Consider the following 24826-nt stretch of genomic DNA (forward strand, 5'->3'; position numbering starts at 1 on the left):
CTAATAGAGAATATTTTGGACTTAAGCCTAATCCAGTGGAGGAAGAATGCTGCTAGTCCCTCAAAGGAGAGTCTAGGTGCTTCCACAACCTCACTGGAGGACCAGGTCCAGGAGTAAAACTCCATGAGAAAAAAAAAGTATGGCAAGCGGAAAACAGGCTTTATTACATATGGAGCCAAAGAAAATTTCAGGATCATATTTCCATAGAGTAGACTGGTGCGAATATCTGTAAGAATTTGTAAGAGTGTAAATATTGGCATGAATCATCAGATTTAAAACAGTGAATTTGTATTATGTAAAAGACTTGGATTTGTTGCTTTGTAAATCACACTATGAATTCCTAGAGGGCAGCAAGAGCTTTATACTCAGGACAGGTCCCATGTACCTGGAAGCCAGCCTGTGACCTGGTGGAAAAAGCAGGTCATATTGCATCTCCTTTCTGCTCAAAAGCTGCCCTGGCTCCCATTTATCCCAGGTCCTGATAATGCCCGCAGACCCTTGGTGATCCCTCTGCGCCCTCCTCCTGCTGATCCTGGGACCACCAGGCATGCTCCTATCTTAAGGCCTTTGTCCGAGCTGCCCCCTTTCCAGGAACCTCTCCCGCCAGGCACATACATGACCAGCTTCCTCACCTCCTTCGAGTCTCCACTCAAACAAACGGAAGCCTTCCCTGACTACACTGCAAATGCTGATTAAATACCTGCCCTCTCAAACCTGCCTGACTCATTTTCCCGGGTTCTACCCCCCACTCCCACCCCTGTAGCTTGTATCGCCCTCTAGCATGTTATACTATTTGTGTGGGTTGGTGTTGTTTTGTTTTGTTTTTGTCTTTTGTCCTTTTAGGGCTGCACCCGCGGCATATGGAGGTTCCCAGGCTAGGGGTTGAATCGGAGCTACAGCTGCCAGCCTACACCACAGCCACAGCAATGCAGGATCCAAGCCATGTCTGCCACCTACACCACAATTCACGGCAACACCGGGATCCTCAACCCATTGAGCAAGGCCAGGGATCGAACCCGAAACCTCACGGTTACTAGTCAGACTCGTTTCCGCTGCGCCATGATGGGAACTCCAGTTTTTGGTTTTTTTTAAATTGTCTGCCTCACCCTCTAGAATGTCAGCTTCACAGGGGCAGGGCATTTATCTGATCTCTATCCCTAGTGCCTAAAACAATGTGAAGCACATAGCAGGTGCTCAATAAGAAGTGTCACATGAACGAAGGTGGAATCACTGTCCTGACCCCTCCCCCCAGAGCCACACTTGGCTGCCAGATTCACCCACACTGAGCATCTCATAACATTCTTGCCCTCAAGAGCTTTCAGGGGCCACTCATACCCGTCTTAGGCACAATGTTATCACTCTCACAATCTTTGTGGCTGCAGGGCTCACTACCCCCCAGTGTGCACCATGGTTACAGCATGGCTTTGAACATAAACATTCCTCCATTTCCCTCTCCTCCACCGTTATCAGGGCAGAATGTCTTTGGTGGTATGTCTTCTCTCCACCTCTCCCTACTAGAATCCTGGGATCTTCCCAGGACAGGCCAAATACCCCCCATCTTGGCAGTCCTCCCTGGCCCCTCCCTCTCTCATCCTCAGTGAGTTGGGCTGATGTTTACCAGAGCTCCTCTATAAGCCAGTGGGCATGGGTTACCATCCTTACAACCCCTCAATCCATGGCCTGGATCTTTGCATTTTAGTAGGTGTACAGAAAAACATGCCTTATGAATAGCCGAGTAAGGAGGGAAAACCTTTTACCTTAAAAGGCACTGGCTGGGAGTTCCCCTTGAAGAGCAGAGGAAACGAATCCAACTAGTATCCCTGAAGATGCGAGTTCGATCCCTGGCTTTGCTCAGTGGGTCAGGGATCCAGCATTGCCGTGAGCTGGGGTGTATGTTGCAGACTCTGCTTGGATCCCGAGTTGCTGTGGCTGTGGCATAGGCTGGCAGCTGTAGCTCCGATTCAACCCCTAGCCTGGGAACTTCCATGTGCTGCGGGTACAGCTCTAAAAAGCCAAAAAAAAAAAAAAAAAATTGTAATTTGGGGCCCAGATTTGGCAGGCCGGGAAGTTCAGTTTCACAGTTCACTTAACATGCAGATTGCATACCTCAGCAGTGCTCATGAGTCACAGCGGTTCAAACTACAAGGTAAGTCACACACTTATACTTGGCCTGGGGGAGATGGGCTGTGAAATGAGACAGAAACTGTGGCTCTGTGCCTGTGGAGTCAGTTGGCTTCACACTGATAGCTCAGTGGGCGTGGGCTTCCTCTGTTCCCCAGCTGTTACTCAGGGGTCTGCTTGGGGGGTCTCAGGGGCTCACCATCATGGCGATGAAACTGCAAAAGGACCCATTTCTCGTGAGGGTGAGTAAGAGCTGTCTTTACACAGAAAGATGCTCTTTTAGGAAAAAAGCTTGAGCCAGTCTTATCAGCGAACAGAAATACGCTGGTGGAGCAGTAACTTAATCATAAATAGTTGTGAAGTTGGAAAAAAATCTTTTGACTAGATGAAGTCATGTTACTACTAAATACCTCTCACACATTTAATTCTGTTAAACACATTGACTAGCCCCATGTGAGGTGGGATTATAACGTTATGGGACTGTGGTCTCAGTGAACACAGCAGAGCTCACATCTGTAGGTGTAAAATATATACATTTAACATCTAAATGCCTTGGACATGGTCATCTTAGGAGTGTAAGCCACAGCTGGAAAGATCTTGGGAAACTGCCTTGAAAATCATTCTCTGATTTCAGTGGGGATGAGCACAGTGTTCTGAGTGATGGCAGAGGCATAGGAATAAGCGCGTAACTCACTGTCTGGAAGCCTAGAGATAGTGTTCATTATTGTTAACTAAGTTTTGGTGGGATGTTGAGGGAACCAGCCTCATTAGTCTATAATCTCAGCATGTTTAACTATGTTCTTCACATTCCACTGAGGACAAACACCCCTCAAGAAGATTCTTGTCTCATACAACACACACACTTTTTTTTTTTTTTTTAAATGGCTGCACCCCCGGCATATGGATGTTCCTGGGCCAGGGATTGAATCCAAGTCACAGGTACAGCAATGCCAGATCCTTTAAACCACTGAGTGGGGCCAGAGGTCAAACTCTAGCCTCTGCCAGCAACCCGAGCTGCTGCAGTCAGATTCTTAACCCACTATGCCACAGCGGGAACTCCCAACTCACATACTTTTTACTGCGTCTCTGTAGTAGAATGTATGTCCCAAAGTTGGCTGCAGAAATATTCTCCAACCCCCAAATGCTCTTCTGTAATGCGACTTTGACATTCCTCCACCAACGGAGGAAAGTTAAATTCTCTTCCCCTTGAGCCTGGGGTGGCTTCAGTGACCTGTTCAATCAAGAGTCAGTGGCAGAATTTATATTCTGGGGCCTCTGCAGCTAGGTCACAAGCAGTCTCAGAGTTCCTGCGTGGGTCTCTTAGAAAACTTGCTCTTAGGATTCTTCCTCTCAAAGTCCACCTGCCATACAGTTAGCAAGCCAAGCCACACGGCCATGTGTGCGTGCTCAGATTGCCAGCATCAGCTGAGCTCCCAGCTAACAGCCCGCATCCACTGCCGGCCATGTGAGTGTGACAATCTGGATGTCCAGTCCAGTCGAACCTTCAGATGACAACGGCTCCAGTTGACACTGGACTTCAACCACATGAGAGAACATAAGACAGAACTGATCAGCTGAGCCCAGCCCAATGCCCAGGACTTTGAGGGATTAATTAATGACAGCCTCTTAAGACACTCAACTTTGTGGGGGGTTGCTACATAGCAACAGAAAACTAGAATGGTATTTGAGATTTAGAAATATTAATTTTTCTTTTTTACCGAGCAAATTCAATGCCAAATGCCGTCCGGGTCTCTGTTCCTCCTCTCTGCTCGATGTGGCTGGCAGCTTCCACCACATCTTTTACAGACCGGTAGTCATTGAGGTGAAATTCATGGACCACATCTTCTCCGTACTGAACAACTCCAACCTGTGAATCAGAGGAGAGGGCAACATCTTGACCCCTGAGGGCTGGCCCTCTGGTGGTGAGGCTCCCTGAAGTCATCTCTCTGGGACTGTTCAGGAGTGAGGAGGCTGAGGACCTTCCCAAGGGAGAGGAACTAGTAGGAAGGGAAGCAGGTTCTGCAAAGTTCTGGGAATGAATGGACGGACGGCCTGGTGAAACAAGTGGGAGGGGCATATCCAGAGAGAAGACGATGATGGAAAGAAAGGCCCAGCAGATTAAGTTTCTTATTTAAAAAGACAAAAATTGTGCATAGAATTGAAGCCTAAAATCTTAAGAACAGCATAGGTAGAGGGCATCGTTCACCAAAGTCTGGAACTTAGATTCTTTCAAATTTGGAAAAGAAGTTTGAAATATTCGGTTTGGTTCAAAATAAGCCAAAACCTTAAAGACCTGTGGTATGGACTAGAGTGATAAACTGTTTCTATTGGATGGGCCCGCAGACTTTATTCCATACAAGTGCATTTCCAATGCTGGACTTTCACCCACCATACCCTCAAGGAAGATCTCCCAGTGGTGAGATCATGTATTACTTTATGAGAAAACCCACTCCCTTTTGAACAGCTCTAATTGTTACAAAATAATCTCTTAGATTGACTTGAAATCCACCACCATGTCCCTTCACTTACTGGTCTTATTTTGGCCTTCCAAAAAAATACAGAATAAATCTAACCCCCTCACTAATAAGGCAGCATTTCAGATACCTACTGGCAGCTATGACTTCCTCCCCAGGCTCTTCTCCAAGGTCAAGATGTCTAATTCTCCCCTGTGCCTCACCCAGCAGCATTCTAGCGCCTCTTCAACCTTCCCTGCCTTCCTTCTCCCGAGTGTCCTGGCTGATCCAGTTTTTCTTAGTAGATGCTGTCTATCCTACAAGACAGTGTTTGACCCATGCCTCTCCCACATGCCTTTGAGTGCCCAGTGGGTCTCTTGGGTTGCAGCGCCTCCATGCTGGCCCTTTCACCTACACCTTCCCAGCACATGCAAAGATGTTCCCCTACACCCCAAAGCAGCATTTTTGCCAAGGGCTGTTGGGGGCCCTATTTGGAGGAGGAAAGAGTGCCAGTCGTGCTCACCTGGATCTGCCCAGGGCCAATGTAGAACTTCTTCAGGATGTTGATGAGGAAGTGCTGAACCTCCACCCAGGGGTAGATGCTATTGGAGCCATCCAGGACAATGACGATGTCCATGTAAGTCTGGCACCCTGGGAAACAGGGACACAGTCACAGCTACCTAGGGAGCCAGCATCTGCAAATCTCTGATTCTCTGGATGACCGTCCAAGGAACCCTGGACTGGGAGCCATCCTCACGCTCAACATTTACTTGGGCAACATGAACGAGGAGCCCAGAAATTCCTGGCTTTGCTCCGCTGCTCTGTACTGGCTGTCTAAACAAAACATAAATTAAGCCCGACTGTTTCTGCTCCTCATGAGGGACTGACCACCATCAACTGCTCAATGTTTGGGAGGCAGCCAGCACTGCCCATATCAGTACCTCGTTATTGTTTATTTTACTGTAATGCGCAGGCTGGTATTTACCACTTTCAGCCCAACTGAATGGGTTTCACTGCTTAGGAGAGAGCCGCAGTGTAAATGGCTAAGAATGTACAATCTGGCATCAGACTGTTTGACTCCTGGCTTTGACCCTGGGCAAGTCACTTAAATTTTGGCATCAGTTTTCTCTTCTGTAAAAGAGTCATAATATAGCAGGGGATTGCCATGAGCAATTAACGAGATGATGCTTCTAGGGCTGAGCACAAGTAAGTGCTCAAGAATCTTAGCTGATCCTCCTTTTAGTTTTTTTTTTTAACCAAACCACTTTGTTACCATGGCAATGACATCAATAGGTCATGCTCTTGTGCCTTTATCTCTGCTCTGAGCCTAAAGGTTTCTCTATACATTTGTAATATTAATACCAAATGAACATGAATAATAGTAACCAACCAAAAAACTAATGTAATATTGGTATTATAACAAAAGTAAAAAACTTATTTTAGCATCTAAATAATTTCTTTCTGTTTCAGTTAGGGTTACTTTGAAATAGTTTATGCTACAATATGATATATATATGCTATATCACATTGAAATATTGGGCATCTGCATATTTTTACCGGAGAATTTTCACCACTGCTTTCAAGTCTACTTTTTGCCAGTACAGCAGTGGCCTTTGTGAATTAACCATTCCAGTAACTACTGCGATAGTATGTTGATGTCAGTGCTCACCAGGAGAGGAAGGTAGTGGCTTTGAGCTCAGGTACCCCACACAGGCTTTGTGTTTGGGAGAGCACTTTAGACGCGTTTGGGTGACTCAGATGCTCACAGTCATCTGTGCTTTAGGAGACGCTGTGTGGACACTCGGGTCCCATCTGCATGCCCCCTGTAGCATGTGATGGCCCTAAACCTCCAGGCTGATGGCGCCTGATAGCTTTGTCCTCTGCAGTGTGGCTGAGGCTGTCACCTGTGGACAGAGCACCTGCCACTTGATGGAGCAGCAGCACGTGGTGTGGGCATCTTCAAGAAGACAGATGGAAACTCCTTGATTAGGAGGGGTTTCCAATGTAGTGGTAAGGACCAGGTTTCTTTTATTTTTAAAGCCAGTTTTATTAGTAGAATGCATGTATTAAAGACAAAAAAAAAGAAAAAAGAAAAAAGAAAAAAGAAAAAGAAAAAGAAAGAAAAAAGGGAGTTCCCGTCGTGGCTCAGCAGAAACAAATTTGACTAGCATCCATGAGGACACAGGTTCAATCCCTGGCCTTGCTCCGTGGGTTAAGGATCTGGCGTTGCTGTGAGTAGTGGTGTAGTCTGGCAGCTACAGCTTTGTTTTGACCCCTAGCCTGGGAACCTCCATATGCCACTGGTGCAGCCCTAAAAAGACAAAGGAAAAAAAAAAAGAATGCATTTATTAGCACTGATTTCTTTCTTATGATTTCAATTTTTTCTTTTTAAGACCTTTTAGGAAGAACCTTGCTTTATCTCTGTGGCTCCTAAACATGGCTGACCAGGCCTCTGAAACACACATGTAGTAGCATGCATATGCGCACAGGTACACACACCTTGGGGCTTATCTCAGACCTGCTGAACTAGAGCCTCCATGATGTTGGTGTGGGGGAGGATGCCCTAGGATCTGGATCTGCTGAGCTCCTTGGGCACTGCTACTGGTCAGCAGGGCGAGGAGGCCTCCACCACAGGAGGTTCTGGAGGCCGAGATGGTCACACGTTGGTCCAGAGGAAAGAGCCACCCTAGGGGGTGACCATCCCTTGGCATACTTTACATGACTGCTTGCAGGCCTCCTCCCCATCTCTGGCACTGCCTCTGCCTTTCCTTCTGTCATTTTTGTGAGAATAGAACCAGCACCTCCTCCCTGTCCCTAAGAGGACCACCTTCTAGCCCCTGCTGGACTGGCACCTCCTCCTCCCTCCCCCAGGTCCCACCTTCCCATCTCTGTCTGGGCTCCGTTGTTTGGAGGGAAGCTGCCTCTAGCCAGAGGTGCTAATCCCCTCACCCTCAATAAAATGGGCAGCAGCTGCTCAGGCGATGGTATTTAGCCCACAGGAAATAGTGAGGCTCGGAGCCAAGCAGTCTGGGCTTGCGGGAGGCAAGGTCTGAGCGTTATTTCCCTAGATTTTCCTGGCAGGTGGGGGGTGAGTGGGAGTCTTTATATTCCATGAGGCTCTGGGAAAGCTGGCCGAGCTTTCTCATGTCCAGGAACACCAATTAGATGTTCCTTTCTCCTTGGCTCTCCACCCACAAGGCAACTGCACTACGTAACCCTGCACCATTCACACAGGAGTCTAAGTGAACTATGTCCCCAGAACTGTGCAGTGCACAGGTTGCCTGCTGAGATGGTAGCCCAGCAACCTCATCCTCACTCAGGGTGGGTTGGCGGTGAGCCCCTCTGGCTGCCAGGATGGCCTTCATTATCTTAGCACAGCTGCCCCCGCCATCACTCTGTGGCAGAGGGTCGACCAGGATTACCCACAGGTTACCCAGAGAGCTGGAGCAGGGCGGGGCTAGAGTCCAAGTTCTGCTTTGTAGCCACGGGAAAGTGGTGATCAGAGCTCAGAGCCTCCCATGGACTGTTGGTCACTCAGCCCAAGTCTGCAGATTTGAAGCCACTTACTTTGAAGAGCTGGGGCCACGGTCTTGGAGAACCTGAAGTTGGAGTTGACTCGGGAACACATTCCTGTGGTGTAGTAGGAACTCCCACACTCATGAGACCAGAGGGGGCTGCAGGCCTGTGAAGCAAGCATGGCCCCCCAGTCAGTGGGGAGGGGGCTCAGGGAGAGTCCAGCCCCAATAGCCTTTGGCCCAGCCCCAACTGTACCACCCAAGACAGACATCCTCTGAGTGCTGGTAGTCCTAGCATTTAGAGGGTCTTCTTTGAGTCTAACTGAATTCTCTCTGGCTGTAACACGTACAGTTCCCTTGGTTTCAGGTGCCATGGAGGAAAACTAACCTTAGAGTCCTCTGCTGTATTTTCAAGGGTCCCATTCTTCACCCCATCATCTGAGTTGTGACTCTGCTTCACCTTGCATGTCCACCCCACCTACCACGTGAGATCCGGGAAAGCCCTATCATCTGTGGGAGTGGACCGACCCTTCAAGGGTCTTTCTGAAGAGGTAACCTGATGGTTATTACTGGGCAAACTTCCAGGATAGGGTCCCTATAACATGCCCATGGCTCTTACTAGGGAAAGGAAAAAGAGTATCTCTGCTCTTCCTCTGAAATTTGCTACCAAAACATTGAGGTCAGTCCCTCATTTAAAGACTGATTGATGAGTCCCTCTCAGAGTTAGTGTCATTAAGAAAAAAGTGAAGGCCCAGCTTTATGTCTCTATTATTGTTCTGTTCCTGAGATGCCCAGGACTAAATTTTGTGCTGTAATTTCCTTTAGTTTGGAAGAGTAACTATTTCATTTACAATCCCTTTCTTTAATTAGCTTTTTTTTTTGTACTCAGATTTAAAAGTTTTTGTTTTATCTGTGTCCTTTGTTGAAGCGTCTGTAAATTATTTTTGGAAGTAGGGAAGAATGAATAATGGGAGAGTAATGATGGACAATGGCTGCATGATAGAAGAATGATGGATGGATGGGTTATAGATGAATTAGTGGATGGATAGTTGGATGAATGGATGAGTGACAGATGGATGATGGATTGATGGATGATGGCTGGATTAGATGAATGGGTAGATGGGTGGATAGATGAATGGATGGGTGATAAATGGATGATGGATTGATGGATGGATGATGGATGGATGGATGATTGATGGATGATGGAATGATGGATGGGTGATAGATAGATGATGGATTGATGGATGGATGGATGGATGATGGATGGGTGATGGATGATGGATTGATGGATGGATGGATGGATGGTATATGCATGAATGGATGATGGATGGATGGGTAGGTGCAGGGTTGGATGGCTGTAGGGAGGGATGGAAAGATGGATGATTAGATAGGAGGATAAGGGAGTGGATTAATATGCAGACAGATGGGTAGGTGAATGAATGGATGAATGGATAGATGACTAGAGGAATGGTCATTTGGTTGGGGGATGGGCTGATGAGTGAATGGATGAATGGATGAGTGAATGAGTTAAAAAAGTTGCTACTTATAAACTAGGGTCTTAACCTACACACAAAGGCCCAGGGGCTGTATCATACCATCCCTCTTGGACCTTCATTCCATCCTGTGAAGTAGGTGAAATCAAGTTAGTAAGAATATGACGAGAAGCCTCAGGGGGGAGAGGGATTCAGACCGAAGTTCCTGTCAAGTATGTGTGGACAGGGCCAGGGGTCCTGTTGCCCTTGGTTGGGGATGATGAGGGCTGTGGGACGACCACACACTGAGGCACCTTGGGACATTCCCTGGCAGAGCCACTATGCCCTCCTCAAGTTTCTGAGCCTCCCAGTCATCTCACTGCACTGGTGGTTGCTGCTCCATACCCAAGATGTCTCATCTGTCAACAGAAATGAACTGATGACAAGAACAGAGAGTGATATAAGCTCTCCCATCTTAAAATGAGTGGTGCATGTCATTGGGCTTTCTGGGATAATTTTTCCTTTGAAATCTTCTCTTGCAGCTGTTTCTAGGAACTATCAGTCCCAGCACCACCCACACTTGTGGTCACTTGAACATGGTAGCAAGGGTCAGGCAGCACCAATCCATCATGCCCCCCACATTTGCCCACTGTGTGCAAAGCTTGTATATGCTCACCTGGGTGGGGTGCAGAGGCCTTCCAGCCGGGCTGGCTGCTGCTGCCTTTCTGACCCAACATCATGTTCGCATTGCTCATTTGCTTACTGTCTCTCCCTCAACCAGAATGCGAGCTCCAGGAAGGCAGGCGCTCTGCTGACAGCTGAATCCCCAGTGCCTGGTATGGGGCTCACATGTTGCAAGTGACCCAGCAAGAGTTTAAATGAATGATTGTCTCTACCACCTCAGTGCAAGTACCCCCTTCTCTTTCTTCCTTGCTAAGACTAGTCTCCTCTTTCAAAACAAAACAGAAATCTCCTCCGGGAAGCCTTCCCATCTGAGCCTGTGCAGTCCGGGTGGCCCGTCACTCTGTATCATCCCCTCAGAGGTAGTAAATCTGCGTTTGCTCATTTATGGCTTCCCCTCAAAGTCTTCTCAAGGTGTGTGATGCGTCCTGTCTCTAAGGTCAAATCTGGAGCAGCAGAGTTCCCATCGTGACTCAGCAGTAATGAACCTGACTAGTATCCATGAGGATGTGGGTTCGATTCCTGGCCTTGCTCAGTGGGTTAAAGATCTGGCATTGCCGTGAGCTATGGTGTAGTCACAGATGTGGCTCAGATCCCACAGCACTGCTGCGGCTGTGGTGTAAGGCGGCATCTGAAGCTCCGATTCAGCCCCTCGCCTGGGAACCTCCATATGCTGTGGGTGTGCCTCTAAAGAGGAAAAAAAAAAATCTGGAGCAGAGATTTGACCTGTGCCTTAGAAATCTGGTTCCCCAAAGGAAGAGATAGGCCCCCCCGATCGGACTGTTGAATATCTTTATGTATTCTTGTTCCCTTTCAGGCTGTCTGCCTCACACTCCCCTGCCCCCCCCAGAGGGACTGTGCACAAAAGGGCTCAATCCTTTTTCCTGCCTGAACTGCCCCCCAAAAGTTTAGGGCACAACAGGTTGAATGGCACAGGCAAGAAGCCAGGGGAGGGCTACTCCCCAGGCATAGGAACAGGCAGCCTGGTGGGTGGACATGCTCAGCCACCCCAAGCCCCTCATGGTCCGTGAGAGGGCTCAGGGGGCAGGAAGGGCTGGGGCTTGGAGAGGGGGTGGGCAGGGGGCACTTACCAGGAAGCTGTTGTCCTTGGGGTTGGTGGCCAGGCTCAGGCCAAGACGCATGTTGTCCTTTCTCTCAGACACGTTGGATAGGGTGACCCTTCCTGGAATGGGAAGGAGAAGCTCAGCCTGCAGCCCCCCTCATGCTCACCCTCTGCCCAGGGTCTGCTGCTGCTGCTGGCCGCCAGAGGGGCCCGAGGCAGTAAGTACCAGGCAGGGTCCTCCCTGATTCCCCTGCCTCTCTGGACGCCCCACTCACCTGTGGGCCAGCCCTTCACGGTTTACCAAGACCTTGCCCAGATTCCACCTAATCCCTTCCTCTCAACTCTGGGAGATGAGAACTATGAGTTTCAGAGAGGCCAAGCAAGCTGCCCAAAGTCACACAGGAAGCACATGGCAGAGCCTTCCACCTCCTAGTCTAGAGCTTTTCCTCCTCCAGCCATCCCGCTGTGTCCCACCCCACACATACCAGGGCACCTGCTGAGGTCGGCGCATCTATGTGGGGTCTCCTCCACATTTTTCTTCAAGCTGACCTGCTATCAAAACTTACCAGTCCCGGAGTTCCTGTTGTGGCGCAGTGGTTAACAAACCCGACTAGGAACCATGAGGTTGAGGGTTCGGTCCCTGCCCTTGCTCAGTGGGTTAACGATCCGGCGTTGCCTTGAGCTGTGGTGTAGGTTGCAGACGCGGCTCGGATCCCGCGTTGCTGTGGCTCTGGCGTAGGCTGGGGGCTGCAGCTCCGATTCGACCCCTACCCTGGGAACCTCCATATGCCGCGGGAGCGGCCCAAAGAAATAGCAAAAAGACAAAAAAAAAAAAAAAAAAGAAAGAAAGAAAAAAACTTACCAGTCCCTGGCCTAGCTCTCTCAGGGTCAGATACTCTGTTCAGCTGAAAAAGTGACACGTGAGAGCAGATGCTTTCTCACAGGGAGCAAAGAGCCAGCTTCATGAGAGCCTGCTATAGGCACAAGGTCTTGCCCAAAAACGTCATTCTGTGGCTCGTCCCCAGAGAGAGATTCAGGGGCAGGATTATCAGCCAATGCGGTGGAGGGAGAGGGTCGTGGCAGTTTGAATTACTAAGCAAATTACATTGGGGAAGGTTTCATTAGCTCATTCTGTCAGGCACCCAAGGGAAGGGAGTGAATTCCCCAGACGTGTGCTGGTGTATGCGTGTGCGTGCATGTATGTGCACGCATGCGTGCACTTGGGGTAAGTATTTAGGGGGAAGTGAGTTGGCCATTTCGTTAAGCCCAGCGCAAGCAGCCCTCATCCACTGTGAGCAGGATCTAGATGTCTGCTCTGCTTGGGCGGAGGGAAGTGATGGGGGTGACCTCTAAGGAGCATTCAGCTTTGCTGGCGACTGGCAGTGTCAAGAGTTGGCCTGCCCTCGGGGGCCCAGGATCTGGGGCCCATATGGCAGAGGTCTGAACTTCAGAAGCTTGACTGTATTGTGGGCTGGGGGTGGGGGCAGCTGTGTTTGTTGTTTTTTCCCCTTGGTTTCCTTCAGTTTGTAGTAAGGCTCCTTTTGAAATCCAGCCCCTCTTGGCTGTGCCACGAGTGCCTGGATTGTTTTCTGTTTTGTCTGTCCAAACAAGCCAGAGGGAAAATAATAGTAAGAACCCCAGTGTTTTTACGGTGCCTTATCCTTTGCAAAGTGCCGCCCACGCCTGCTGTCCCAGGACCTCCTCTAGGGGCACTGGCTTCTCCTCTGCCTGGAATGCTCTGGTCCCACCTGACTCCATCTCACCATCAGACCTTTGCTCATCAGACCTTGGTCCTGGGAGGCCTGGGGGTCGCCATTTCCATTTTACAGAGGAGAAAGTTAGGGTGCACAGGGGGTTAGTGGCTTCTATAAAGTCAATTGCTGGTAAACGATAGCATGGGGACTTGAACCTGGGATGTTCAGTGTTACACCCTGAGTTTCCCCGTCTGACGGTAGGGCTGGGGTGGCAGAGGGATGCAGTGAGAAGTCTGGAGAGGAAGCTCCCACTGGGCAACTTCTTCCCCTCGACGGCTTGGTGAATTCTGCCCTCCATTTTTTTAAGGGATGGGTCCTTCACCTCACCCTGTCCCCTCTCTTCCCTCCTTGTCTCAGTGACTGAGGGCTTCAGTGAAACTGTGGGCCAGGAAGCAGACAGTATGGCAGGGAAGACCCTGGCATCGGAGTAAGGAAGACTCAGGTTCCAGGGTAGCTTCTGCTGCTTGCGAATTTGGAGCAATCGCTAACCTCCCCTCTGTGACCAGGAGACACTAGCACCTTTCTCGGTGGGTCTGTGTGAGGGTCTGGGGCACAAGCCTCTCCTCACACAGGACCTGTCTTCCAACGTCACACAGCCTCTCCCGAGCCCCTGCCCCTCATTAAAACCCTGACTTCATCCAGGTGTTGGGAAGGAAGCACCAATGCCAGTGGTAGGTAGACTTTTCAACACTGAGGTGTGAATGATTGACACCCACTTCCTTGGAGAGAGGAAAGAATATTCCCAGCTCAGAGGAGCTCAGAGCCTGGAAAGACCTTAGGAAAACCCAGGACTCAGGTGCCCTGCCTTGCATTTTCCACCATGGGGATAAACTGCTTCCTCATGGGGAGGGAAAGAAACTCCCCTCAAAGGAGGTGCTTTCTGACTGGTACTTTGCCTTGGCCCCACCCACCGTGCTGCCCACTGCCTCCCAGCATCAGCTCCATTTCAGGAATGTTCTCCAGGGTCTGATGGCTTCATGTCTCCAACTGCTAGCAGAGACTCCGCTTCCTTTGTAGGGAAATCAAATCCACATTGGAAATCAGAGAAAACTAAATGATGACCTCCTGTGTCTGGGTCCTTACCTGAACCAGGAGCTCTTCTCGGGGACCCAGGCCCCAAGGTTCATGTGCACACCTCCCCCCTAGTTCCCTCTGCCCCAGCCACACAGCCCTTCTTTCTGTTCTTCAACAAAACAAGTTCATTCCTACCACAGGACCTTTGCACTTGCTTCTCCTCTGTCTAGAATGCACTGGTCCCACCTGACTCCATCTCACCATCAGACAGATCTTTGTTCAAAAGTTACCTGCTCAGGGAAGCCTTCCCGACCACCTTGCTAAGGTAGCACCTGCTCCCTGCCTCCTCCCCACCCAGCCTCTCTTATCACAACACCTGGTTTATTACACAGCATCCATCCCTACTTGAGATGAACCTGCTTCGAATTTGCCGACTCACTAGAGTGCCTTTCCAACAGAGTCCTGGGATCCTCATTCTCTGCTGCATCTCCAGTAATGAGCATTGTGCTTGGCACATACGAGGTGCTCGTGAAAGGTTGGGGGACATATTAGATCTGGAATGCATCCTAGGGTCACACCCGAGTGAACAGAAGCTCTGAGAGAGGACATGTGCTCCCCCTGGACACAGTGAGGAAACTGTGCAGCTGGAAGGAGAATCCAGCTCAGCCTGTTCAGGAGCCTGAGCTCTCAGGAAAGTGATGACTGGGATCCATCATCCCACCCGCCCTAGACCATTTCGTCATTGAAGTCTGGGCTCTGACTGTGCTGGGGTTTGAACCTCCCACCCGCGGTGCTGACACAGATGTAGCCAGCGGGAGTGTCCAGCATCACGTGCTGGGCCAGCTGGCTGCCCTGGGGATCTGGGTTCTCAGGCTTTCTCTTTGATGTGGCCTTTTCATCCATCTGCTTATCTCTTGAAGCTCTGCCATCTCCCCCTACCAGGCCCTGCTCTTCCCCACCCTCCATGGCCTCCCCAAGGAGCCCCACCCCCCAGGTCTGGGATGGAGGCTTCCCTCCCTGAAGAGAGGGAGACCCAGGGTCCTGCCTTGGAGGAGGCCAGTCCTGAAATTGAGACTTCTCAGTCCAAATAGGACTTTGGCTCCCCTCTGAAAACAAAGCAATGGCCTGGCCACTGTCTGCCCTTTAGCACAAAGCAGAGAGCTTTAGAGGAGGGGTGTGTGTGTCTTCGCGGACACACGCTGTGCACACAGGCGCACACAGAGATTAACAAGGGCTTGGAAGGCCTTGAGGCTCCTCCCAACCTCTCCGGGTGCCCCAAGCTCTTCAGTGAGGAATGAGGCTGTCATTTCAGAAAGGCAGCACATGTAGTGGTTGAAGGGTGGCTGCAGACTGTCTGGGTTGGAGTCCTGGGTTGGAGTCCCAGGGGAGCTGGGTGGCCCCAGGCAGGCACCCTCATGGGGTTGTCGGGATTAAATGAGTCAAAATACCTAAAAGTGCTGAAAGCAGTGCCTGGCACGTTGTAGACAGTATGTAAGACACACAAATGTCAGCTATTGTTGCCAGTATTTCAAAATCAGAAAAGATAGGAAATGTTTCTGCTCCACTGTGTTGAGGATTGGTGGATAAGTCAGAGAGAGCAATGGCCTGGGACACTGGAAACCTGGGTGTGACTCCTGGCCAGCCTGACAAGCTGTGTGACTGTGGGAAAGTTGCTTCCTCTCTCTGGTCTCAGTTTCCTCATCTGTAAAACGGGCAGGGCAAGAGCAGCGGGGTCACCTTCTAGGGTAGCCCGGGGGAGCCAGTGTGACCGTGGGCGTGGACATGCTTTAGAGCCCTCCCCACCCCCAACAACGGCTTGTGGAGAGGCCAGCAGCCCTAGTTACCCAGGTTGAGCTTGGTGCAGTTCCCTTGGGTCACCGGACATTTGTACACGTCTCCCGTCTTCTGGTGGCCATTGGTTTCCAGTGGAGCGCCGACAACCAACCTAGGAAGGAAAAGAAGGCGAGTGAAGATGCTGGGGGAGGTTGTCCTTCCCGGCAAAGAAGGAAGCTGGAGGGCAATGTTGAGGGCTGGATGGGGTAGGGAGGGTGGGAGGGAATCCAGAAAGGGGAGCCGGTGCAGATCCTCAGACTCAGACCTTTGTGTCCCTGGGGAAGGGACATTGTGGTCTATCTAGGCCCTTGTCCAGGATCTGGAAACACAGAGATGAAGGCCACATGGGCCCAGCAGCAAATGGGATGGAGGCTGTCCCTGCGAGAGGAGGGCAGGGCAGATGTCGTGGAAGAGGGTGCTTGAACTGGGTCTTAACAGATGAATATAGGATGGGCACAACAAGACCTTTCTGGAGCCCTGCTCTCCCAGCAGCTTCCCAAAGAAGAAGCAACTGTTTTCTGTTTTAAGATGGTTAATGGAGTTCCCATCATAGTGCCCGGGAAACGAATCCAACTAGGAATCATGAGGTTGTGGGTTCGGTCCCGGCCTCACTCAGTGGGTTAAGAATCTGGTGTTGCTGTGAGCTGTGGGTGTAGGTTGCAGCTTGGATTCAGTGTTGCTGTGGCTGTGGTGTACGCCGGTGGCTACAGCTCCGACTCGACCCCTAGCCTGGGAATCTCCATATGCCTCGGGTGCAGCCCTCAAAAGACAAAAGATTAAAAAAAAAAAAAAAAAAAAAAAAAGATGGTTAAGAGGGACAAACCTGGAGGTTCAGGCTACACAGGACTTAAATGGCCTCTTGAGGTCAACTATCCCCCTGCCCTGCTCCCACGCACCTCTCTGTGCCATCAGGAAAGAACTAAGATCCAAAATGGGAGTTACAGCTCTGTTTGAAATTAGAGTCTATGAAATAAGAGCTAAGGTTTCTCCCTTGGGAACCAGATAATGACAGATTCTAAATATATCTGCTTATTAAGCATGCCTATTTTTGACTGGCAGGAGTTAATTGGACCCATAAAGTCTATTTGTCTAGACAGATGTGATTTTTGGCTACTTAATTCTGCGAGTGACTGTGTGGTCAAGGCTGCTCCTTCTTTCCAGGAGAGCGAGCGAGAGAGAAAGAGAGAGAGAGAGACAGACAGACAGAAAGACAGACAGGCAGGGAGACAGAGAGAGACAGAGAGTGATTCAGGGAGGTGTCAGTAAGCAAATTTGGGCTCCAAGGTTGCTTTTCTGGCTGTTCCTATTTTCAGGGTCAACCTGGTATGTGACCAAGTGTCCTTAGAGGAATGTTCCCTCTAGGACTCCACTGTCTGACGGTGAGTGTTTTCTGGAAAGAGTGACTTTGAGGAACACCTTGCAGGGCGCCTCTGAGACAACCAGGCACAGCAGGCTTTGGACTAGAAAAGACAAAACCTTGCCGTCTTCTAGAAAAGCTATCCCCGTGTGTCTTCGAGAAAACACCCCTGCAGCCTGACAAGGCAGGATCCTTACAACTCTCCCCATTTTATAGAGTGGAACTCTGAGCCCCCATGGTGGGACCCCCGATCACAGGGCGAGATCTTTGGGCTGGGTCTTTCTTCATCCTGATTCTGTCACCAGCTTGCTGTGTGTCCTGGAGACACTTGGTGACCTTGGTTTTCTTGGCTGTGACACGGGGTTAACAGTTTCAGGACTTCCCACCTCTTGGGGTCACCGTGGGGAGTCACAGATGCCACAGGGCACCGGAGAAACAGAAGTGGGCATACCTAGGTAAGCACCACACAAAGACTGGAGGCTTCCTAGGCATCATCTGTGCTGGCAACAGCCAACATGCCACAATCTGACAGTACATACATCAAGTTGTCCTGACCCCACATTTGCCCCAAGACCAAGCGATGTCCTTTTCAAAGAACAAGGACTGCCCCCTACGTCCCATCCCCATTTTCCCAAACCTGATTTCCTCTGGGGTTCTTAGCACTTCATGAGGTAGCAGTGCAGGGTTTAGTGTTCTCACAGGACAGATGCAGAAGCTGAGGCTGGGAGAGATGAGTTGACCCAGCCCCCACAGTTAGTTTGTGGCAGAGCTGGGGACCAGCTCTCCTGGCGCAGCTTTCTCTGAGTTGCCCCAAATATCTCTTTGCCATGAAGGGAGGGCCTAGGTCAGCCCTCTTTGCCACTCTTGATTTTCGGCATTACGTGTGCCTGTCGGGCTTGAGGTTTTGAGGATATGATTCAGTCTCGCTGTGAGGGGATAAGTGCCGAAGTGCAGGGAAAATATTTGCGTCACCCTTGAGAGCAGCCAAATTGCTCCTGGGGTCTGGCACCCCTGCCACCTCCCACGGCCTCAGCCTTATATAGCCAACTGCAACCTTGGGGCCCATTTGCTTCTTGGGGGCTGGATACCCTATACCCTATGGCGTGGGCACCAGATGGTAAACCCCAAAGGTCGTGGCGAGTGTCGGGCCCTTTCCATGGGCTGTATGCTGTGACTCACTGGCTGTGGGCTCTTGGCCTTCCTCCATGGAGGCGGGTACCAGGGCTGCTGCGGATGGAAGAATTAGTGGCAGGCTTCAGCCACAGCCTTGAAGGACCCCTCCCTGGTTGTTGCTTTCTCAGCAAGGCCTTGCCAAGGGAGGAGACTCATCGTGGAGATGGCCACCTGAGGAAGGTTGGACATGGCATTGCTGGGTGCTGGGCTCCTGCAATCCCAGCAGGATGTAGTTCAAGAGAAGGGGTCCTTGAATCCCTACCTCACACCCTCTCCAACGAGGCTTTCCAGGGACGTTAGCCCTGGTTCCATCCTTCAAGGCAATTTAATCTCCGAACCTTTTAGATTGCACACTCTTATTAGGAAAAAAGGTAACATGCAGCCCTAATATGTGTAAATTTATATGTGAATGATACCAGTGTACAGCTGTCAGTCTCCGTATTAAATTAAACATCGGTAATCCTGTGTTTGTTTTTTTAAAATACAAGTTAAACTTAAACAGAGCTTGAGCCCTTTTATTTCTGTATTCCAGAACACTGTCCTGGGCTTCCTTCCCCTGTGGTGTGCATATCCCACCTTGCAGACCATCTCTTTAGGGTTCAGCACAAAGTCCCACCTCCTCTAGGACTCCCTCACCAATTAGCCCAGGCTTTCCTGTATAGACCACCATGTAATCCCTGATGTCTGCTGTGGCCAGCACTTTAGTTTCATAATTCCTTGAGGACCAAGATACCCCCGTCTGCCCTACTGCACTTGTGTGGGTGGTCTTGAAGCCCAGGTTAAAATGTCCCCAGAGCCCGATCTGACCTTCTGTCTGCCAGTCTATAGCAGCAGCAGCGTCAAGAGCTTTGGCTTTGCCTCCAGCCTAAGAGGAGCTTCCAGAGTCAGTGTCTGGATAAAATATGTTCTGTGCACAGAGGTTCAATGCAGTGACCCAGCTGCCATTTCAAGTCAGTGTTGCTTACTTCCCTGGTTTCTCATTTCCCTTTTCCCAAAGGTCCTCATTTCTGTTTGGGGATCTAGGAAGTCTGATTCCTTTCTCAGTTGTAGGGACTGAGCATATATTGCAGGCCAGGCCAGTGTTAATCTTGGACTGAAATGATTAAGTCAGGGCAGGCCAATGATGTAAGCCACCCCAGTCAGAGTGAACCTCAGGACCTCCTCTTGGGACTTAGGGACCCAAGTGGTCCCTTTTCTCTGGTTGCCCATAGTGTGCGGATGAAGGGCCTGGAACTGCTGGCAGCTGCTTTGTCATGATGAGGAGTATGAGCTGAGGCACTGAAAGAAGGAGAACTGAGAGAAGCATCAACAGAAAGAGCTTAAGTCCCAATGATACTGTGAACTTCTGGATCAAACTATACCTGAAGCTTGACTGCTGCTGGACTTTTCAGATATATAAGCAATAACTACTTTTTACTGTATAAGTCTCTTTGAGTTAAGTTTTCAGGTATTCATAGCTGAAGACATCCTACCTAGAGTGTGTAAAGCAAAAAAACCAAAAACCAAAAACCAAACAAACAAAAAACACGTAGTTAAAATTACCCTTAGAAATTCCATATATTACCATGTTATAAGAGGAAGATAATATCCAGGACCAATGAAAGAGGAGCAGATTCACATCCCACAGCTCATGTTCCATCTGGGGCATATACTCACTGTATAAGTGGGCAGACTTACCAACATGATGTGTATTATTCCTCTCTGGTTGTTTAACTGAATGCATAAAACTGTCTCCTGGCCTAGCCTTGTGGGAACAGCAATCCTTTTGTTCTGGGTGCATCCCACTTACAACCATCCCTTGGACAGGAAGCCCTGCACTCCAGATGTTTCTGGTTACCTGGTAACTGGCCTTGCAGACCATCAGAGCTGGGAGGAAATGTGGAGTTTCCTTGGCTAGGCTTGTCACATACCAATGAGGCATCAGAGGCCTGGAGCAGGGAAGTGTTGTGTCTGAGGACTCAGAGGAGATGGTGGCAGAGCAGGGCTGGTGCAGGATGTCCTGACTCAAGAGCAGTGCCCACCAAGGTAGAAAGCCTGGAGGCAGGAGCTCAGGCTCTATGCTCAGCTTGACCTTTTACTGGCTGTGTCTAAGTAGGCAGGTGTGAGCAGCCTAGCTCCCCAGAGAAGCCATGGGAACAAAAAAGGCCATCAGCTGTTTGGGAAGGAAAGAGGACACCTGCAACCAATAGGCCTGCCCCTGGAGGAGACCCTGAGCCCAGAGGCCTACAAGAATGCCTAGGAAGGGCAAGATGTGGGTTTCATCTCCTCCTTGGTCAGCCTCTTTGCCCCTCTTTGCAAGACCTGGACCTCATATCCCAGGAAATCCAGTTCTCATTGCCTATTCTTTTCATTTTAATGAATCCCTTTTGATGAAACTGAATTGTGTTTGATTTTGATCATCAGGACAGCTTTGGAGCAGGAAGGGCAGACTCTATCTGAGCCTCAGAAGGTGGATGTGACAAGCCCTATGAGGAGACACTCAGTTTCAGAGCAGGACACCAAGTCCAGTGTCCTTTCCACCACTGGGAAGGACTGGGAAGTTCGGAAAGCCCAGCTCTGGGGGCTGGGCAGCACCCAGCATGGGGAGAACACTGCCTTCTCCTAAGCCAGCTGGGCCTGCCCCCCAGGAGCCTCTTCCCTTCCTCACCTGTTCCTCTCTACCAGCACCCCTCCTCCACTCCAACCCACTCCAAGCCCTTTATTCCGTTTCTCTCCTGGCTTCATTTCCTGTCCTGAAATCAGAGAGATGCATCAGGGAGGGGCTTCCACTTGAGGAGCAGGGAGCTCAAGGGAACAAAGAGAGACTATTCCTCTAGCGAGGCTGTGTCTCTCCCTCTCTCTCTCCATGGAAAATGTAACCTCCTCCAGCCAGCCAAGGATAGCGGCTAATGTGTTCAAGATGGGGCTGGGGAAGTGCTGAGCACAGCAAACCCTGGTCCTGGCGGGGCGGGGGGCGGGTGCGGAAGGAGAGACCCCCACCCCCAAGGACCAGCAGAGGGGAGTCGGCACCTCCAGGTCTCCCTGGGCTGGTTGGAGGGCCTTGTGGTTCACTGTGGCTCAGATGCCTGGCAGGCCTGGACTCTGGCAGCCAGGAAAATGAGAAGCCCTCTGTTTGCCAGCACATTCCTTACTCTCCCTGTCTCTAGAAAACCCTTGTCAGAGATGAGAATTCATTGGCTGAATTTTAAATAACTATTATACTCTGATGGTTCATTTTGGGTGTCAACTTGACTGGGCTGAGGGGTGCCCAGATATTTGGTCAGACAGTATTCTGGGTGGGTGTGTCTGCGAGGGAGGGCCTTTAGATGAGATGACCATTTAAATCTGTAGACTGAGTAAAGCAGATTGTCCTCCTCAATGAGGGTGGGTCTTGTCCAATCAGTTGAAGGCTCCAATAGAACAAAAATGCTGACCCTCCCCTAAATAAGAGCGAATCCTTCCTAACTGACTATCTCCATGCTGAGACATTGGCTTTTTCCTCTGCTGGACTCAAATCAAAATGTCAGCTCTTTCTAGGTCTCCAGCCTGTTGGCCTTCAGACTGGAATGACACCATCAGCTCTCCTGGGTCTTCAACTTGCTGACTCATACTGCAGATTTTAGGATTTGCCAACCTCCATAATCATATGAGCCAACTCCTTATAACCCCTCTCTTCCTTTGTATATCTATGTATCTACCTACCTACCTACCTATCCATCCCATTTCTCAGAAGAACCCTGACTCATACATTTACCTGGTACCTCTATGTTCTAAGGTCTTTACAGCTATTACTTCATATAATACACACCCTCACTCATTCACTGAATCTTGAGCATTTACTGAGCTCCTACAGAGGCACCAAGCACTGGGGGCATGATGATGTACATGATGTGATCTCTGCCTCCAGCCTAGTGAAGGGGACAGGCAGGTCAACAGGCCATTACAACACATCAACAGTCCTCAAAGTGGTTCCAGCCCAGCAGCATCAGCTTTCCTTGGAAGCTTCCTAGAAATGCAACATCTTGGGCCCTACCTGAGACCATCAAAGAAGGGAATCAGAGACTGGACACTGGCCTGGGGGGATCAGGGGCCCACCGTGTGTGTTAACAAGTCTCTGGGGGATGCTGACACACACTCATGTTTGAGAAGCACCGTATAGGGAAAGCAGAGGCATGGTGACCACAAACCTTGCTGGGCTCAAAGCCCCAAACCCATTCCATTAAAATCCAGCCTCTCCATCATGTCTTCTGAGGCTCTGTATTACCTCACAGCAGCTCACCTGTCTGTTCCCACCTTTACCAATGCTGCTATGGATGTTCTGCCCAGCTGGGTCATCGTTTAGAGCTCAGCTCCAACGTCACCTTCCCAAAGAGGCCGTTCTTGACCACCTGTCACCCCCCACCCTCCCTTATCTTCCTCATAGCACTTTGTACTCTTGGATGCTGTCTTCTCTATATACCTTCAAAAATATATTTTTCTGCCATGCCTGTGGCATATGGAAGTTCCCAGGTCAGGGATGGAACCCATGCCACAGTAGTGACCTGAGCCACAGCCATGACAATGCCAGATCCTTAACCTGCTAGGCCACCAGGGAACTCTCTCTATATGCCTTTTAACCATCTTTATCTCTCAGTAGAATTAGAGCTGCAAGAGAGCTAGGAACTTGTCAGTCAGGTTTGCAGCTCTAGATAACCCAGCACCCAGAACAGTGCCTGGCACAGAGTGGGTCCTCCAAATACACTTATTGAACAGATTAGCTTATCACCTGGTTTAGTGGGACCACTAATCTGAGAGCCCGCAAACTGGGACCACGGAAAACAGGTCATCTTCTGTCTTCCAATACCTGTTAACTCAGCTGGGCGAGTAAAACTAGTTCTAGCAGAGGAATCAACAGACTTCACACTCTGGCCTGAGGCAAAGCTGCTAACTGCACTGGGCCTCAGTATTCTCATCTACCAAATGGGACTGAACATACCTGGGCTACTTATAACCAGGGTTTTGAGGGCGGTGGGAACCAGCCCCTGCTGGTCATGAGAATCACCTGGAGAGTTAGAAATGCAAATTCCTGGGGATAACCTCCAGAAGATTCTAATTCAGCCAGTCAGGGGATGGGACCTGTGAATCTATTTTTAGAGTGCCCAAGATACATAGACAGGACTGGGAGCCCTTGTATGAAAGATCTGCTGGGAGTTTCCATCATGGCTCAGCAGTTAACGAATCTGACTGGTATCCAGGAGGACGCGGGTTCAATCCCTGGCCTCATTCAGTGGGTTAAGGATCTGTGCTGTGGCTGTGGTGTAGGCTGGAGGCTATAACTCTGATTCGACCCGTAGCCTGGGAACCTCCATATGCCACGGGTGCAGCTGTAAAAAAGCCAAAAATAAATAAATAAATAAATACATAAATAAAAAGATTTGCTGAAGAGGCAGATAGGAGGCCCTCTGGACATGCGAGGAAGCATATGTGTCTGGGAAATTTTTACTGCATCTGGGGGCCACGACCACAGCAACCTCCATGACTATCTAGGAATGATCCAGGATTTTTTCTTTTTTTAATTTGTTTTGTTTCTTTGGGTCACAAGAAAACACATTAGAAATACCTACCTTTACTGGTGCCAAAGAGTATTAACATTAAAAAGTATTATTTACAAATTTTTTAGATTATAAAAGTAACACATGCTTGTATAATGTTCATAGAGCTACACAAAGTATAATGTGCAAGGCCCTTCACTACCCATCTTAACCTAGAAGGAGCTGTTTACAGACAACCACCACTGGCAGCAGGGATGCAGAAAACCTTCTAGGTTTTCTAATCATACGGGAATTTTTTTAGAAAAATGAAATCACCCTACATGCATGGTTTTGCAGTGTGTTTTCCACCTTATTATCTTATACTTTCCATGTCAGTATATATCAATGCCACACTGAGACCTGGTCACAGCGACCTCTGCCCTGGGTCCTGAGCTGACCTTTTCCTGGCTGTGCCTCTTTCTACGGGGTGAGGAGTCCTAGGGATCAAGGGAACATGTACCTAGAGCCCACATCCCACCCCTCTGGGTAGCTGGGACCCAGAATCTCCTAGTCCAGCAGCTCAGGACAGGCCTCTTCTCTGGATCAGTCTTGCTGGTGGTGAATCACACCACTGACTGGTTAGCCAAGGAATGGTTGATAGGCCAGGGCTGGACAGAGCTTGCAGATATAGGGTGGGTGTCCATATGGACAAGGCCCCTTGATCACTAAGAGGGAACTGGAGGTGGGAAGAAAAGATGGTGGGCCATGGGCTGAACCCCCATTTGTTTTCTTGAGCCAGGCCCCTTGGATGTTAGAGGTGGACCTGGCATAACTGGATGGTACAGCTCCACCCCTTCCTTTATACTGGTTGCACAGTGATTTTTTTTTCTTTTTAATCATT

General features: G+C 49.7%; 1 protein-coding gene across 2 annotated transcripts in view; it reads right to left on the reverse strand.

Annotated features, from left to right (window-relative positions):
* Positions 1-24826, reverse strand: part of ITGA11 (integrin subunit alpha 11) — a 124446-nt gene that overhangs the window by 48572 nt on the left and 51048 nt on the right. For both annotated transcript variants that reach the window (XM_021100519.1, XM_021100522.1), the window contains exons 3-7: positions 15918-16018; positions 11334-11425; positions 8142-8256; positions 5098-5225; positions 3840-3988 (exon numbers count right to left, since the gene is read on the reverse strand). In XM_021100519.1, coding sequence (XP_020956178.1) covers positions 3840-3988; positions 5098-5225; positions 8142-8256; positions 11334-11425; positions 15918-16018 — 585 coding nt within the window. The remainder of the gene's footprint in view (positions 1-3839; positions 3989-5097; positions 5226-8141; positions 8257-11333; positions 11426-15917; positions 16019-24826) is intronic.

Source organism: Sus scrofa, chromosome 1 (assembly GCF_000003025.6).
Source record: "Sus scrofa isolate TJ Tabasco breed Duroc chromosome 1, Sscrofa11.1, whole genome shotgun sequence".
In the NCBI taxonomy this organism is placed as follows: domain Eukaryota; kingdom Metazoa; phylum Chordata; class Mammalia; order Artiodactyla; family Suidae; genus Sus; species Sus scrofa.